A 19,136-nucleotide genomic window follows, 5' to 3' on the forward strand; every position below is an offset into this window, starting at 1 on the left:
AGTTCTGGTTAATGGGGTTCATGACTAACATGGTGATCCTGGAGTGGGTGGTTCTGGAGTGGGTGGTTCTGGAGTGGGTGGTTCTGCTGTGAACAACACTGACGTCTGGGCTGTTTCCCACTGACAAGATGGTGTGGGGTGAGGTGTGAGTGGCCTGGTTCTGGTGACCAGCAGCTGTGGCCGTTCTCACCCTGCTGTGATAACAACGCTGCCGCATGTCAGCCGATCCATTTCCACCTGAGATCTAACCTGAAGCCCGGTTAATGATTCATCAGAACCATCTGGACATTTATCAGCCAAACAGGACAGCATGTGGGACTAAGAACTGCTGGACCTCTTCTTCTCTATCTCTCACACACCATCTCTCCATTTGTTCCAATATTTATTATAATGAACATTTCCTAGTTTTTGCATTTTAACAGTTGAAGTTCGAATTGATTTCGTACGAATCGGCTCTGATTCGGGGCGTAGACGAATGATGTCACGCGATGACATCACAAAGTGTTTAAAAGTCAAAGATGTTTTGGTCCAAACGTCAGTCGCTGTGAAGGTGTCTGCAGCTTCATCGGTTCCTGAGTCGACCTGAACGCACCGGTGCCGCTGTGTTCGAGATCAGGGAGCTACTGAGGCAGGAGGTTCTGGAGGACACAAAGCACTCTGCTGCTGATGAGGAAGATGAGGAATATGAGGAAGATGATCTATCTGGTTCTGGTCGGGTTCTGTCTGAGCTCAGCTGCAGCTGCAAAGGTCAGTTCTTCCTCGCTTCAACTCTTAGTTTAGTTCATTAAAGACGAAAACAGATCACAAACTCCCACAGGTGCTGGGTCCCAGGTATTAAATGTTCACTTATATACAGAAAGGCTATAATTTATTTATTTTCTTTCTTTTACTTTATTTTTTTTAGGTATCACATTACACATGTCAGCTTAAATAATAATACATATGATTTAGCAATGGTATCAAGGTGTTACACGATTGTATCTGTTGCTTTATGTCCGTTGGTTGTGCTGTTCTTTTTGTGTCTCTTTCCAGGTCATGGAGCAGACAGAGGACGTTTTATCATTCTCTCCCTTTTATCTCCTCTTTCTTTCACCTCTTCTCTTTCTTTTTTTTTTCTCTTCTTGTTCTTCCTTTACTCTCCTACTTTCCCATTGTAGTGTCCATATAATTTGAAATTCTCCTTGCAGGAATCACAATAAAACTATTTACACGCACAAATCAAGCGGAGCATTATGGCGAAGGCTGTTTGCTCCACTTGTGAAAGCAAAATCTGTCGAGCTCTATTTGGCATTAAGATATCAATTCTTATTGCCACATTGCTAGACAGGACACTGGGAAAAAAAAAAAAAAAAAAAAAAAAAAGAAAACAGATCAAAGTCTTTAGTGTCGTTCTACAACTTCCACTCAATGAAACCGTCCCTTTAAATCCCTGGAGGTGTCAACGCATTCACCTGTACCCAAAGTACCTGTTGAAGTGATAAAATATTATAAATAATATATGCAGCAGTTCAGAAACGGTGATGGTCCTGTGCAGACGGGGCCCTCCGCCCTCAGGATCCCCGTCCAGCATGTTTTAGATGTTTCTCCTCCACCACACCTGGATCAAAGGTCCCCATCACCTCCAGAGGCCGTTAAATCAGCCATTATCTACGTCGGGTGTGTGGAGGCAGGTAAGCTCCTGAAACATGCAGGACAGAGGCTCCTGGGGACCATCTAGAGTCGGTGTTTAGGGGCTGAGAGACTTTTTAAACTCCTAGAAGGTCGACGAGTCTCTGGCTGTGAGACGTCAGCATGTTCTTTGCCCTGGAGAGATAGCGATCAACATTTCTGAGCCGTCTTTATCACTCCCAGCTGTATCTGGACACCCTGGGTGGTGGTAATCTGAGGACAGGGAGCCTCTGTTGTGCCTTTTAACCACCGCGGACATGTTGGCTGACCATGTGAGGTCGGGTGGACCTCCAGACGCCTGATGGAGAAGACTCTCCGTAAAAAAAGAAAAACCTGACTGCAATAAAACCAAGAAACTGGTTCTGTTTCCTTTTTTACTCCTTTTCACAGCAACTAAAGCATCAAACCTCCGCAGAAAACCTTTCCTGCTCTGTCCTCCACTCAGGAACACCAGGAGACCCGAAGCCCAGCTGCATTTCTCAGCTTAAGAACCTCAAACTCTGGCCAGCAGACTCTCATCCCTCGTTTTCTTGTTTAAAGGATCAAAAGTGGTGAATCCAAAGATTTTTAAAGGTGTCGGTGGTTAAAACCTAGATAGTTTGCTCCTAAATTTGCACATTTACTGTTGGTCATATTCCTGCACATCAAATTGACCGCACCCTGATATAACATCTAAACTTATGATTTCAGTTTAAACGGCTGGTACTAAACCAGGTATGAAAAAACAACTAAGACTGAGTAAAAGAGTTTACCTGAGCTCAGTCATAAAATATGTTTATGTGCAGCTGGGTGTGGTGCAGACGGAGGGCGGCCCGGTGGAGGGGCTCAACGTCGACATGGGCTTCTTCAGGACGGTGGAGGTGTTTAAGGGCGTCCCCTTCGCAGACGTTCCTGGAATGTGGGAGAAACCCAGACCTCACCCTGGCTGGGACGGTGAGTCCACCATCTGCCTGGGCTGCTGGTTCTGGTTCTTCCACAGCAGCTAAAGACGCAGGAAAAGATCCGGCAGCCTTTTTTAATTTGTAAAAGTCACCATCAGGACCGTCAGTGGAGGTCAGGTCATCAACACGGGTCCAACTTGTCCCAATTAGTCCAGAAAGTGTGACTTTATTAGTTTACAGCCAAATACCAACGTAGGACAAGTGATAGAATCATAAAAGTTACATTTAACGCTGCAGCTAGAAATTATTTTATTCACACTTCATAAAAAGCAGTAACTTATCTAAACCTATTTAAATCATGACAACATTGATTTAGAAGAATCGCACTAATAACTACTTTCCGGTTTGAGAAAATTGGATTAGGTTTGTGTTTAAATTTAAACCTTCACCATTTCTAAACGGAAAAATCCCGTTTTTCTGTCCGTCCTTCCATGTGCTGTAAGCCCTGTGTGCGAATGGTGCTGTGTGAATACATTTGTCTAAATCTTGCAAATAAACACGCAGGTAAGCAGATTTCTGTTGGCTGATTCCAGGAGTCCTGCACGCCACAAAGTACAGAGAGCGGTGCCTGCAGGTGACGTTGTTGCAGACGAAAACCCGGGGCAGCGAGGACTGCCTCTACCTGAACATCTTTGTTCCACATGGACTATCAGGTCAGACACCGGCTCATCCCAGCGGAAACATCTCATTGTCCTAGAAGGTTTCTGCTGATGCTGCAAATGTCCCCATAAACCATAAATGTCCACAGTTCTAGTTGTGCTCGCTAATATCCCTCCATGTTGCTGCAGATGCTCAGTATTTGTTGTAAACCTGGATGAAAGGTTTGTTTTAGTGAGATTCTGCACTGCAGCACCTAGCGGACACAAGAGGAACTGCAGCTCCTTGGATGACCCGTCTGTCCTCCGTCTCCAGTTTCCACCAACCTACCTGTGATGGTGTACCTCTTTGGAGGGGCCTTCCTGCTGGGAGCGTCCGATGACGTGGAGGCTCTTGGAGAGTCTCTGTATGATGGGAAGGAGATGGCCGACAGGGGCGGGGTCGTGGTGGTGACGGTGAACTACAGAGTCGGTACTCTGGGTTTCCTCAGCACCGGAGATGAACGACTGCCAGGTGAAACCCAAACTAAAACTCTGACTGCTGCTTATAATATTAATTAATGTGAATTAATATTATTATCGGAAACTCATGCACATGAAACAGGCATGCAAATGTACATGCATAACCTCTGTTTAATCAAATCAATCAAAACTTCTTGTAAAGCACTTCTACGCACTGTAAATCACCCAAAGTGATGAACACGTGAATAAAAATACAAAACAGAACCATGATAATAACAGTAATAAGCAATAAGCTAAAAAGACGAGTTTTAAAAGAGATTTAGATATATTAAGAGTTCTGGTCCAGACTGGTCCAGAGTTCAGGAGCTGCCACTGTACGATACGTATGGATGAGTTTGGGCCACAACATTTGAACTTTTAAAACCAAGAGTAAAATTCTGAAAAGAAGATGGAGCCAGTGAAGAGACGCTGTCAGGGTGACAAGCCCACCCCACCACCCCACCCCCCTCCGTCTGGTTCCCTTAACAGGCAGGCAGCGTTATTCTGGACCAGCTGGAGACGACAGAGGAGAAGCTGTCAGTCCCACTAGAAAAGGACATGGACGGTTTAGTTAACATGTCTAAACTAACACGTATGTTAACTAATATGTTAACTACATGTTAACTAACATGTAGTTAACATGTAGTTAACATATTAGTTAACATGTAGTTAACATATTAGTTAACATGTTAACTACATAATCCTCCATAATCCTTACATGTTAACATGTTAACTACATGTTAACTACATGTTAGTTAACTACATGTTAACTAATATGTTAACTACATGTTAACTAACTTTTTAGTTAACATGTAGTTAACATGTCAACTAACATGGAAGGTTTAGTTAACATGTCTTAACATGTTAACTAAACATGTTAGCTAACATGTTACATGTCTTAACATGTTAACTAACATGTTAGTTAACATGTTTGTTAACATGTAGTTACGATGTTGTTAACATGTTAACTACATGTTAGTTAACTACATGTTAACTAACTTTTTAGTTAACATGTAGTTAACATGTCAACTAACATGGAAGGTTTAGTTAACATGTTAAAGGTTTAGTTAACATGTTAGTTAACATGATAACTAACATGTAGTTAACATGTTAACTAAGATGTTAACATGTTAGTTAACATATAACAGGATATATAAAATGGGCTGCTGGTTCGTTGATTCCCAGCAGGGGGCGATATCCCTCACAGCTTCAGGAAAGAAGCTGTTTTTAAGTGTTCGTTTTTGGCTTAATGTTACTAAATTCCAGGGGATCCTTGTTGAGAACCTGGGCAGCAGCTGTTACCTATAAATGACATTATTTCATCTGGACAAAAACAAGAGAAATGCTGAGCAGTGAATCGGCTGCATGTGCATCATCAATGAAGCTGCTGTGGTCATTCTGCTGACTGGTGCTCTGAAACCAAGAATGGGATTTTCTCAGAAACAGGTTCTGTGGTGGAGAGAGGAAGAGATGTGTGCATCTTAAAAATATAAGAAAATATACTCACACATGCATGGTTCAGATGTAATCTGAAGCGTCCCAGTAAAGCATCAGAGAGGTTTTTTATTTCAGGAGCAGTGGACGTCTGTGCTCTGGTGCCGTTTGCTGCTTTCTCAGTGTGTCTGTGATGCCTTATCAGGTAAACTGGGTCTGTTAGCGCAGCTGCTGCCCAGCGCTGAGGATCACAGGTGATGTGCAGGTGCTTCGGGTGTGATGTAACACACAACAACATGGAGCTTCCACTTCTGAAAGGGATGGATTAAAGTGTTCGGATCAACTCCAGAATTTAGATTCTCTGGCTGAGGGAGACTTGGATTCAGTTACTGGGTTCAGAATCTGGACATCCTCCATGACAGGAGTGTGTAATGTGCTGGTTGGCAGCATTCGTTATAAAATGTCTTTTCAGAAATGAACTGAACTTCCAGTTTGCTGCCTTAAACCATCATCAACACAGAAAGGCGTCATGCAGTAATCAGGGGACGTCCTGTGCCTTTCAGGTAACTATGGTCTGTGGGACCAGCACGCTGCCATCTCCTGGGTGCGCAGGAACATCAGGGCATTCGGAGGGAACCCTGACAACATCACCATTTTCGGCCAATCAGCTGGAGCCGCCAGTGTCAGCTTCCAGGTAAAAACCGTCTTCCAAACATGCGGCGTTTCTGGGAGACGTCTCACTCAGTTTCACGGACAGATGACTGAACCTCGTTGTCTGTGTCCTAGATGCTGTCTCCTTACAATAAAGGCTTGTTCCGCAGAGCCATCACTCAGGGCGGGGTTTCCCTCAGTCCCTGGGCCCTCCAGAAGAACCCCATGGCTCTCACAAAGAAGGTTAACGCTGAACACAAACATCCACATCTCAGCCCAGCACTGCTGCTCCCGCTGAAATACACCTGTTGCTGTTTCTGAGCCACATCCATAATCCTTACAATGAGAAATAATGTCGGCTGGGACCTTCTTCACCTCACATCTCTTATATTGCTCTGCAGCTTCGTGCCTCCTCTTACCTTGACTTTAAGTGTCTTCTGTACACTCCTCAGTAATTCTCCCTTCCTCCAGGCTCTTTTTGCTGATTCAGCAGTTCCTGCAGCGCTCTGGTGATCCGGGCTTTGTTGTTGGGGAAGCGTCTCACTGTTCTGGTGGGGATGGCGTTGGTGTCTTCTCCATGTGGCTGACACAGAGCATCTCAGTCTGTTGCCTCAAAACAGCCCCGAAGGGCTTGCTCAGCTTCCTCGGAACATTTTCTCACAGTTCTCTTTAATGCAGTGCCGTTGAAAAAGAGGCTTACATGCTATAAAAACCAGCTTGTGATCTGGTTTGCCAAGAGGAGGTTTGGCCTTAGAGATGTGAGTCTTTGACATTTGGATAAAACAGAATCAGAATCAGACATACTTTAATAATCCCAGGGGGAAATTGTTGTTTCAGTACAATCGCCATAACATGAACAAACAAACATCACAAACATTTCAGGGGGAGACGATTTACTGAGGCCTTGCTGCCAAGGAACCGCCTTACACGGTACCCACAGGGTGCTGCCATTACTCTGTGAAAAGATAGAGGCCACAAAAAAAGGGAAGGTGAGAGGGTAAAAAAAAACATAACTCAAACTTTATCCTATAACAGGATACAGTTTGAGATATAAAAAAAACCCCTCTTGCACAAAAAGCACAAATAAGACGAGACACATATAGCAGAAGGATAACATTGGAGATTTGTCGTGTGTAAGGTCATTAGTTTTATGAGCATCAGTTATGTGTGTCTGTTTGGGTGAAAGTGTTTATATCTCCGTGAACACTCTCCAGAGGCCATTGTCCTTGATATCCGCCGGCCAACAGTTCAGAAAAGCATCCAAAGGTGTCAGCGGGGGAGGGGGGAGCGGGGGAGAGTTCTGAGCAGTCTCAGCCATAACAATCCAGGGGTTACATTGATAAGGGAAGGCAGAATCCAAATACTTTATTTGTTTATGAGGCAAGCTGATCTGACTTTCCTGTCAGCTTTAAGTTTATGCTGGCTCCAAATAGCGAATCCAATATTTCAAATTGTCGGGCTTTTCCGCGTTACACTTCCAGAATTTTATCCCATCTGCCCTTGAGTTCAACCACCAAAGCCAGTCTGCGTTCCAGCACAGCCAGCTTTCGGCTCTGCTTCTCTACCTTCCAGGCCTGTCCGTTCACCGCCTTAGTGAGTGCGTCATATGCAGCCGGTATGTGATCAACGCCAAATGGCTACCGATATCTGCTGTATTTGCTGATACATCAAAAATCCACCACATCCGATACGTAGAAATCCAAGTATCCTGAATCCAAACAAGTTCAGAGTTTGGTTTTCTCTGGTAGAGCAGGTGACAACTTGAAAAGCTAGAAGCGTAGCAGTGAGTGAGACGTGATTAAAAGCAGCAGATAAAGCCAGAGAAGCTTTGGGATGTTGTGCCTGCAGCTGAGCAACGGCTGATGGTGGAACGAAGACCGCTGCCAAAATAACACTGGTGAACTCTCTGGGTAAATAATAAGGATGAAAACTCACTGCTACCACTTCAGGATCCGGCTGCAGAGACGAACCTTCACAGTGAAATGTCCTGGATGACACCCCCAGCACCACCAGAATGCTCAGAGAGCCTGGCAGACAGACGCTGGAGTCGGGAATATGATCGTTGCTTCACAAACGTTCTCAATAATTACTCTGGTCGGTTTGAAGCTCTCAACACTCCTGGAGGAAATCCACACCTCACTCAGATGAACAGGACCTCAGCCTGGAGACAGCTGAAGTCTGGAGAACGCTGAGAAGAGGCAATGAAAGCAGCGCACCCCGACAACACGCCGGGACGGCGCTCAGAGACAGAGCTCTGGACCTCCTGGACGTATTTAACCCCTCGCTGGTCCAGGCTGAAACTCCGTCCTGCTCCCAGACTACAGCGTCACACCAGAAACTGCTCTCCACCTGATGATGATGATAATAATAATGACCCAGGGCTGCTAGTGAGGACCAGATAACCCAGACGAAACACAGCAGCAGTTCTAAAGGTTTTATGTAAGAAAATGTGTTGAAAGCCAAGAAAAGGGCTGAAGCTCAATGAGAAGCACTGCAGCAGACAGTTAAAGCTTCATGGCTGTGATCAACTCAGTGGATGATGTAAAGCAAAAATAAAGCCACTAACCTCCTCAGTAGTGAAGGTCTGCCTAAAAAGTGGATCAGAACGCTGCAGCTGATCCAGAACGCTGCTGCCGGCGTCCTCACTAAGACTAAGAACGTAGAGAACATGGACCCGGTTCTGAAGTCCTCACTAAGACTAAGAACGTAGAGAACATGGACCCGGTTCTGAAGTCCTTCCACTAAGACTAAGAACTTAGAGAACATGGACCCGGTTCTGAAGTCCTCACTAAGACTAAGAACGTAGAGAACATGGACCCGGTTCTGAAGTCCTCACTAAGACTAAGAACGTAGAGAACATGGACCCGGTTCTGAAGTCCTCACTTAGACTAAGAACGTAGAGAACATGGACCCGGTTCTGAAGTCCTCACTTAGACTAAGAACGTAGAGAACATGGACCCGGTTCTGAAGTCCTCACTAAGACTAAGAAAGTAGAGAACATGGACCCGGTTCTGAAGTCCTTCCACTAAGACTAAGAACGTAGACCTGCAGATCTACCAGGTTCCTCCACAGCTTCATTCCTCAAGTCATCACACTGATAAACCCCCAATAACCCCCCCCCTCCCCCCACAGAGTACTATCTGCACCATCTGATGGTCCGTTCATGGCTGCATCCCGCTGCTACATCTATTATCACTTTTCATGTTGTCAGAACTTTTCAGCACATATAAAATGTATTTATTTTGGTTCAAACGACAAATGCTGCTATTTCCAATATTTGTCTTGTCTTCTGTTTTTACCGTGAATGTCCAGCTGACTGTCATTACAAACAGTTCTTTAGCAGGAAGCAGTGTTTGACTACAACTTTAAAAGCTAAAACTAACATTTACAACAACGGCTGCTTTTGTTTAACAGATTGCTCGTAAAGTCGGGTGTTGGCAAACCGAGGAAGACGAAATGCTGACGTGCCTGAAGACAGCTGACCCTGTCAAACTCACCATGGCAGGAAAAATCAACCTGCTGAATATTTTTGGCAAAGGTCAGAACAGTAAACTATCTGCAGGAAGCCAGCATGTTGTGATCTGTGGCATTCTAAGTTATCAACTGAGGCATATGATGGTGATCTTCCCAGGTTTGCAACGGTTAATGGTTGTTTCAGTGGTTTCTGTTGTTGCTGTTCCTCATCCCATCTTTTACTCACCTGCGCTGCATTCAGCGAGCATTCAAACCTGGCTCGCCTTTATCAGAGATGCTAACTTTGTCCATGAGGGACCGTCAGTAATCAGACTCTTTATGCATGTATTTAAACCCGGTCCTGTATATTTTATTCCCTATGCTCCTTCAACCCTTGTTTCTACATTTGGGTCCCCAGCAAAACCAAAACATGACAGAGCAGTTCCAGCTTATTCCCACAGACACAATTTCCTCATTTTGTGCCTCACTGAGCTATATTATACACTGGAGTGCTAATCGCCCGCTGTTACGAGTCGCTTTGAAGCCACCAGCCGCCATATTGGTACTCCCTATTTCCCCCCAGTAACTAGGGAATATGTGCGCTATAGCATCGAATAACGAGGATTTTCTCATGTTAAGGGGGGGCTTAAGACTTTTAAAATGTCAAATGCCATATACTTTTATGTTATGTACTAAAACTATCAAGTACTGAGAAAGTCATGTGCTGAAATATTTTGCATTTTATTAATTTAAATATATGTATTTAACATTTTTAAATATATAAATAACAATATACAAAAACATATATTTACATGTGTATACATATATATACATATATACACAAACACATACTTATATAGACATATATATATTTAATATGAATAACATGTAAAATATTTCTGCACCTAATTTCCTAGTAGTTGATAGTGTTAGTGCATCCACTGACTGTAGAATTACCTGTGAAACGTTTTCACTCAGCCAGAAAACTGCTTGTTGTTGCAACCAAATCCTATGGGATTCTGTGAGAGTAGGGAGTAGCAAGATGGCGGCCAGTGACTTCAGTTTTTCGGCAAAATCAGCACTCCAGTGTATAATATAGCTCAGTGGTCATTTTAGCTGCTCCTGCAGTCAGGCACCATAGAAGAGTCAGAACAACCTACGGACTGACTTGGCAGTTTGCACTTTGTCTTTGACACAGAGTGACCCATAAAAGACGGGGACTTACCCTGCTACACCATGAAGGGACACATGCATCTCCACTGTTATGATTACAGAAAAGTGCTGCAGCATTATGGGTAATTCTGGTGCTGGGAGCCACGCAGCGTGAAGTCCCGCCTTTAGACAGACAGTATGGCGCCTTACCAGACCGACTCACTGACTGTGTAATTCCACCAGGAGGTAGATCAGCGTGAAACCTGCTGCCTAACCGCGCGGTTCTGTTTCTGCCCAGGTCCGGTCATGGAGCTGCTCGAGCTCGCTCCGGTGGTTGATGGGGATTTTATCCCCGATGAGCCCAGCAAGCTGTTTCACAATGCGGCTCAGTTTGATTACCTGGCTGGTGTGAACAGCATGGACGGCCACATGTTTGCTGGAATCGACGTTCCTTCTATCAACAGCATGAAAGAAACCACTACAGCGTGAGTACTGGGCGTTTCAGGGGAAAGGTGTTTCCTTCCACTCAACTTTCCTTTAATATCCTTGGACACAGTTTTGTATTAACAGACATTTCCTGTCTCTCTCTATCTTTCTGTTACTCTTTTTTTCTGGTTCTGTCTCTCTAAGCCATTTAATCTTTATCTTTCAGTCTCTTTCTTTAAACATCTCATAACCTATCGCTTGTGGCAGATGACCATTCAACCTGGTTCTGCTGGAGGTTTTCCTCCCTGTTAAAGGGGAGTTTTCCTCTCCACTGTCGCTTCATGCATGCTGAGTATGAGGGATTGCTGCAAAGCCATCAACAATGCAGACGACTGTCCACTCTAAATCAGCTGTTTAGAGACGATCTCACTTTAAGTCTGACCCTACGGCTCCTTTCTGGACTCTTTTATGTTTGATATGTAACCTTTTCATAATTTTTGATATTTTTTTAATCTTTTTTTCTAACTTTTGTTTGTGACACTATGAAACTTAAAGGATCAATAAGTGAAACTTCCCCACTAAGTGGCTGTTGAGCTTGTCTGTAGACCAAAACAAGGTGTGGTCAGCCACGCCTCTCTACCTCCAAAGTCTGATCACCAGACCAGTTATCTGCTTCAACATTTCTGTCAATGAGAGAAGGTCTGAATGTTCCTGAGGATCAGGGTGGGTAGCATTAAGCAACGCTAACGTTGTTAGCTGGGCTACCAGCTACCGGTGTTAGCTAGGCTAACGGTGTTAGCTGGTCTACCAGCTCCCGGTGTTAGCTAGGCTAATGGTGTTAGCTGGGCTACCAGCTAACGGTGTTAGCTGGGCGGCTACCAGTCACTCGCCTCACCTAACGGTACCGCCTGGCCTGTTGCTGGTCAAACTCCAGCAGTCAACCCACATGCTGCAGTTGTGGCGTTACAATGAATCAACATGGCAGCACCAGCATAACTAAAAGCAGCATCTGACTTCCTGCTGTTAGTCACCTGTCTGGAGGAGAAACGCTGCTTCTGCTCTCTATAAATAATATTAATAATTGTTATGCTATGACCCTGCGTACAGATACACAACACTGACATGTACACGGTCATAAAAACTGCTGTGTGTGGATGTGGAAGCCTTTAGGCTGCTGGAGGACATAAAGACCACTTTACCTCACTGGTACATTCTCCTACTTTAACTGTTTCTTTCCAATATGAAGCCACTAAAGGGGCTTCTGCTTCCATTTGCTCTTTTTCTTTTTCTTTAATGTATAAACTACTCCCAGGACTGTGATATTGTGTTCTACTGAAGTGATGGTTAGAGTTTGTGGCGGACACCTACCTTCATATTTCACACCAGAGTGTAGACTCAGGGGTGGAGCAGCAAAGTTTTGGAGGAAACGGAGAGAAGAAATTAAACGGTTGTTCAACTGTTTTTTTTTTTGAAGTATTATTAAAGTTGAGACTTCAAGCACTTCTCATCTCTTTTTGTTAACTTCTACAATGTGGTATTTTAACTCATAAATGAGAAATTTAGGGTGGTACTTATGAGGACCAACATAACTTAGTTTCTGTGGCTTTCACAAAAAGAAAACTGTTCCTTGAATAATTTCAGACCTCTCACCTTTGCTCTAGGATGTGAGAGTTTAGCAACAACCAGCACATTGTTTAATCTCAGCATAAAGACTCCAAATTGGTTTAAGATGTGCCACTTTGTCTGATTGTCTCCTCAGAGAACAGGTGAAAGGTCTTCTGGCTGGTCTGACCAAGGAGAAGGGGGATGCTGCCGCTCTCTCAGCCTTCAATGTCTACTCAGTTCACTGGGGTTTGGCTCCAGATCCGGCCATAGTAAAGAAAACTGTGGCCGACGTCGAGACTGACTTCCTGTTCCTGGTACCGACTCAGATTGCCCTCCAGCTCCATGCCAACAACACCAGGTCAGCTGTAACCCTTCCTGCTCATTCAGTGTCATCTAATTAATGCCACAGTCCTGTTTGTGTTGTTTGGATGTGACCGCCCTCGTTAAGGTGTTTAATGACATCCATATAAATACAGACTGTGGAAGAACCACCGTGCTGGTTCTGTTGGACCTCAGTGCAGCATTTGATACTGTTGATCACTCCATCCTGTTAGAGCACCTGGAGAACTGGGTCGGCCTTTCTGGTACAGCTCTCCACTGGTTTTAATCGTACTTAAAGGACTTTTATTGTCAGTAGGTAACTTTACATCAGAGACAACAAAAATCACATGTGGGGTTCCTCAAGGTTCCATCCTGGGTTCCTCCTGTTCTATATCTACATGCTCCTCTAGCTCAGATATTAAAAACAACATCAATTACCATCACTGTGTAGACGACACACAGCTCTACATCACCATGTCACCAGGTGACTATGAACCAGTTCAAGCTCTGAAGAAATAGAAGAAATCAATGCAGGATGAGACAAAATGTTCTTCAGTTGAATAAAAACAAAACTGAAGTAATAATTTCTGGATCAATAGAGGAGAGATCCAGAGTTAGCTCACAGCTTCAGCTGCTTCAGCTAGGAACCACTGATCAGGCCTGAAACCTGGGAGTAGTGATGGACTCAGACCTGAACCTCCATCTAGAGACAATTACAAAGTGGACCTTCTAGAACCTGGAGAACATTTCCAGGATTAAAGGACTGATGTCTCAGCAGGATCTGGAAAAACTAATCCATGTTTATCTTTAGTAGAACTGATTACTGCAACGGTGTTTTCACAGGTCTGCCTAAAAAGTGGATCAGAACGCTGCAGCTGATCCAGAACCTGCTGCCCGCGTCCTCACTAAGACTAAGAACGTAGAGAACATGGACCCGGTTCTGAAGTCCTCACTAAGACTAAGAACGTAGAGAACATGGACCCGGTTCTGAAGTCCTCACTAAGACTAAGAACGTAGAGAACATGGACCCGGTTCTGAAGTCCTCACTAAGACTAAGAACGTAGAGAACATGGACCCGGTTCTGAAGTCCTCACTAAGACTAAGAAAGTAGAGAACATGGACCCTGTTCTGAAGTCCTCACTAAGACTAAGAACGTAGAGAACATGGACCCGGTTCTGAAGTCCTTCCACTAAGACTAAGAACGTAGAGAACATGGACCCGGTTCTGAAGTCCTCACTAAGACTAAGAACGTAGAGAACATGGACCCGGTTCTGAAGTCCTCACTAAGACTAAGAACGTAGAGAACATGGACCCGGTTCTGAAGTCCTTCCACTAAGACTAAGAACGTAGAGAACATGGACCCGGTTCTGAAGTCCTCACTAAGACTAAGAACGTAGAGAACATGGACCCGGTTCTGAAGTCCTTCCACTAAGACTAAGAACATAGAGAACATGGACCCGGTTCTGAAGTCCTCACTAAGACTAAGAACGTAGAGAACGTGGACCCGGTTCTGAAGTCCTTCCACTAAGACTAAGAACGTAGAGAACGTGGACCCGGTTCTAAAGTCCTTCCACTAAGACTAAGAACGTAGAGAACATGGACCCGGTTCTGAAGTCCTTCCACTAAGACTAAGAACATAGAGAACATGGACCCGGTTCTGAAGTCCTCACTAAGACTAAGAACGTAGAGAACGTGGACCCGGTTCTGAAGTCCTTCCACTAAGACTAAGAACGTAGAGAACATGGACCCGGTTCTGAAGTCCTTCCATGGCTCCCTGGATCTCAGAGAATAGACTTTAAAATCCTTCTGTTAGTCTATAAATCCCTGAATTAGCACCTAAATACATCACAGACTTGTTATCAGGGCATCAACCCTCCAGACCACTCAGGTCTTCTCGCTCCAGCCTGCTCTGCAGAACCAGAACCAGAACCAGAACCAGACATGGAGAAGCAGCATTTAGTTTCTCTGCTCCACTGATTTGGAACAAACTCCCAGAAAACTGGAAAAGTGCTGAAAGCCTGAGTTCCTTTAAATCAACATTAAAAACACGTTTGTTTAGAGTTCCTTTAAATGTTAGACCTAAACTGTTTGTAGTTCTAACCTGCCTTTATTATGTGGCTCCAATGTACTTTTCTCTAAGCGTTTCTCTTTTCTTATGTTCTATTCATGTACATTACTTTGAATTGTCTTGTCATCCAAATATACTTTACAGATAAACTTGACTTGCCGAGAGCAGAATAAATCCTTTTAGGATTTCAAAGTCCCTGCAATCCTGCAAGGATAAGTGACTATACATGATGCATCAGTTTTAAAGTATAGTAATGCGGACAGAATTAATTTTATCTCATCTAAACTGCACAGGGCTGCACGGTGGTGCAGTGGTTAGCACTGTTTCCTTGCAGCAAGAAGGTCCTAGGATTCTACTAGGAGTCTGCATGTTCTCCTTGTGCATGCATGGGTTCTCTCTGGGTTCTCCGGCTTCCTCCCACAGTCTAAAAACATGACTGTTAGGTTCATTTCTCCTAGGTCTGAGTGTGTCAATGGTTGTTTGTCTCTGTTTGTCTCTGTGATGGACTGTCACCCTGCCTCTCACCCAGTGACCTAATGATCATCCAGCCAAGATAAAACACGATCTAACCTGGTTTTATACCAGCATATTTGAAATCAAACTAAACTTTTGGGGGTCCTGTTTGTCCCTCAGTGGTGCCCGTACCTACTCCTACCTGTTCAACATGAAGACCCGAATCCCGGGGTTCCCCCGCTGGGTGGAGGCGGAGCACGCGGAGGACCTACAGTATCTGTTTGGTAAACCGTTCTCCATGCCGCTGCTCTACTTCCCCCGACACAGAGACCTGTCCGGCTACATGATTGCATACTGGACCAACTTCGCCAAGACCGGGTAAACTCCCAGAATGCACTAAAACCATCAGGAGGGGGTCAGACAGGGAAGGCAAATGCTTGGCAAGTTTACAATTATGCTCACACTGAGCGCTGCCGTTTCTAAGGACATGGAGGCCCGTCCTCCTAGAACCGGTCCAGGTCAGAACCAGTGACCCACCATGACGGTCCTGGCTGGGAGAGGCTGGCTTGATGGCGGCTCACACTTGAACAACTACAGGACTGTCTCAGAAAATTAGAATACTGTGATAAAGTTCTTTATTTTCTGTAATGCAATTAAAAAACATGAAATGTCATACATTCTGGATTCATTACAAATCAACTGAAATATCGCAAGCCTTTTATTGTTTTAATATCGCTGATTATAGCGTACAGCTAAAGAAAACTGAAAAATCCTATCTCAAAATATTAGAATATTTCCTCAGACCAAGTAAAAAAAAATTTATAACAGCAAAACATAATCAAACATTTGAAAATGTGCATTAATGCACTCAGTACTTGGTTGGGAATCCTTTTGCACAGATTACTGCATCAATGCGGCGTGGCATGGAGGCAATCAGCCTGTGGCATTGCTGAGGTGTTATGGATGCCCAGGATGCTTCAATAGCGGCCTTTAGCTCATTTGCATTGTTGGCTCTGGTGTCTTTCAGCTTCTTCTTCACAATAGCCCACAAATTCTCTATGGGGTTCAGGTCAGGGGAATTGGCAGGCCAATCAAGGACAGTAATGCCATGGTCAGTACACCAGTTACTGTGAGAATCTTATGTCGTCTCTTAACCACTACCATACTTGTGATTTAGTTTACTGAACCAAGCTGAGTGTTTTTCAAGGCTCAGGAAACCCTGCAGTGTTTCGAGTTAATTAGACGATTCAAGTGATTTGTTGAATAGCCTACTAGTATACTTTTTCACAATATTCTAATATTTTGAGATAGGATATTGGGTTTTCTTAAGCTGTAAGCCATAATCAGCGATATTAAAACAATAAAAGGCTTGCCATATTTCAGTTGATTTGTAATGAATCCAGAATGTGTGACATTTCATGTTTTTTAATTGCATTACAGAAAATAAAGAACTTTATCACAATATTCTAATTTTCTGAGACAGTCCTGTACAAGTTGCTCAAGTGTGAGTCGCCAGAATTGACAAAGACTCCTAGGTAGGCATCTTTGTGCTCAGCATAATGTGTAATCTTCATTCAGGGAAGGTGGACAATCTGTCAGTTACTCGTTTCAGAGCGTTCTCAGAAAGACGTCTTTGGGCAAGACACTTTGACTGCTAGGGTTAGCCTGGCCAGTCAGACTGACAGCCAGCTTGTCTGTTTTTTTTTATTGATGCGAACATCGGAGTCCAAAGACAAATTCCTTGTTTGTAGCAAACAAAGTTAATTCTGTATCTGATTGTGATTGTCTGGAGGAACGGGTTTGGGTTTGGTTAGCGAGGACGAGCTAAACTGGTCTGATATTTGGTAGACAGGTGTAAATATTACCCCTTTTCCTCCAGAGACCCCAGCAGAGGCGACAATAGAGTCCCAGTCCCCTGGCCGGCGTTTACCAAATTCCACCATCCTTACCTGATCATCAACAATTCGATGAGCAAGTCGTCCGTCAGGTATGAAGCACCTCAGGGAATTCTCTACTGTTACTGTCTGATTCTATCATCATCACCTCTGAGACTAAAAGTCACCTTCCAAACCATCATCAGGTTTTTCTAATGTGTTGTTAGCCAGCAGGTGGCGCTACTCGCTACATTCCCATTGGCTGTAATCAAAGCTGTAGCAGCTTAGAAAATCATAGCATCAAAGCTTGACCAGCACATCTTCCAATGTTTCCCTGCCTTTTGTTTTCTGAGCAGGAAACGCTCCAGAAATTGGCAGTTCTCTTGTAAACCAGGTTGTTTTCCCACCATTTCTCCACGACGCTGCAGCCCACCAGCAATCTGGAGGGTTAGAGCACTGAGCTATATTATACACTGGAGTGCTGATTTTGTCGAAAAACTGAAGTCACTGGCCGCCATCTTGCTACTCCCTACTCTCACAGAATCCCATAGGATTTGGTTGCAACAACAAGCAGTTTTCTGGCTGTGTGAAAACGTTTCACAGGTAATTCTACAGTCAGTGGATGTACTAACACTATCAACTACTAGGAAATTATAGGTGCTGAAATATTTTACATGTTATTCATATTAAATATACATATATGTATATATAAATATTTGTACATGTATATATGTATATATATGTATACATATATGTAAATATATGTTTTTGTATATTGTTATTTATATATTTATAAATGTTATATATGTATATTTAAATGAATAAAATGCAAAATATTTCAGCACATGACTTTCTCAGTACTTGATAGTTTTAGAACATAACATAAAAGTATATGGCATTTGACATTTTAAAAGTTTTAAGCCCCCCCTGAACATGGGAAAATCCTCGTTATTCGATGCTGTAGCGCACATATTCCCTAGTTACTGGGGGAAAATAGGGAGTACCAATATGGTGGCTGGTGGCTTCAATGCGACTCGTTCTAACAGCGGCTATTAGCACTCCAGTGTTTAATATAGCTCAGTGGGTTAGAGTGACCGACCCTGCTAACAACCAATCAGAGCAAGACATTGCTCCTGGCTCTGATTGGTCTGTAGTTGGCAGTAGAACCACTGGGAGGCGCCAGAGGAGCTGGATTTTTTTCCCCAGTCAGTTTTAACAAATATGTAAAAAAAAACCCCACATTTCTAAAGTTACCTACTGCAGCTGTGATGATTAGCACAGCGCAAACATAAAATAGAATATAAAATATGAGAAGAACAAACTTGGTCAACTAGCAAAGATGGAAATTCTGAATATTTCACAACTTTCTTGCTTCACTCTGCAAGCAGCTGATGTCCCGTTGCATCAGTCATGATTTAAAGGAATCAGTCAAGATGTGATTGGATCAGTCAGGATTTGTATTTATGTCTGAATGATTCATAAAACTGCCTTTGGAAAGAGCCGTGAGATAACGTGTGCTGTGAACTGGTGCTGTATAAATAAGACTGAACTGAATCATGGTGCTGTTCTCAGTAATTATCAGCTCTTGTTATGCTGCTCTCTGTTTAAACGTCTATAAACATGTAAATTAGGTGCAGTCTTTTCAGCTTTGCTTCATTCCTCTTCCCCTTGTGGTTTAACATTTAACTGTCGTCTTTCTACTCAGCTACGACTTGAGATCATTTTATGTGAAATACTGGACTCAGACCTACAGCCAGCTGCCTGCTGCAGAGAGGATGGAGGAAGAGGAGAAACTCTGATTTACTTTACCAGGCTGAGAAATTCCTCTCCTTGGATAATAAATGAACGTGAAACCTTCTCCGTTTGTCGTTTGTCTCTGAATGATATTTTTCTTTGGAAATTAACTCCAGCATATAGTCATAAATACAACCTGGAAAAGAGTCAAACTGAACAAAACGAAACGAAGAGTTAGCTTTAGAGTTGGTTGTCTCAG

General features: G+C 43.6%; 1 protein-coding gene across 1 annotated transcript; it reads left to right on the top strand.

The window, feature by feature from the left end:
• The first annotated feature begins 475 nt into the window (after nucleotides 1-475).
• LOC105919469 (bile salt-activated lipase) lies at nucleotides 476-19,001 on the top strand. The gene is made up of 12 exons (XM_036144273.1): nucleotides 476-747; nucleotides 2,454-2,601; nucleotides 3,143-3,262; nucleotides 3,522-3,719; nucleotides 5,704-5,834; nucleotides 5,927-6,034; nucleotides 9,206-9,329; nucleotides 10,695-10,881; nucleotides 12,582-12,785; nucleotides 15,450-15,647; nucleotides 17,149-17,256; nucleotides 18,849-19,001. Exons 1-12 carry the CDS (start codon nucleotides 667-669, stop codon nucleotides 18,940-18,942), a joined length of 1,701 nt encoding a protein of 566 aa, XP_036000166.1. The 5' UTR covers nucleotides 476-666; the 3' UTR covers nucleotides 18,943-19,001.
• The last annotated feature ends 135 nt before the right edge of the window (nucleotides 19,002-19,136 follow it).

This window comes from Fundulus heteroclitus, chromosome 12 (assembly GCF_011125445.2).
Source record: "Fundulus heteroclitus isolate FHET01 chromosome 12, MU-UCD_Fhet_4.1, whole genome shotgun sequence".
NCBI lineage: Eukaryota > Metazoa > Chordata > Actinopteri > Cyprinodontiformes > Fundulidae > Fundulus > Fundulus heteroclitus.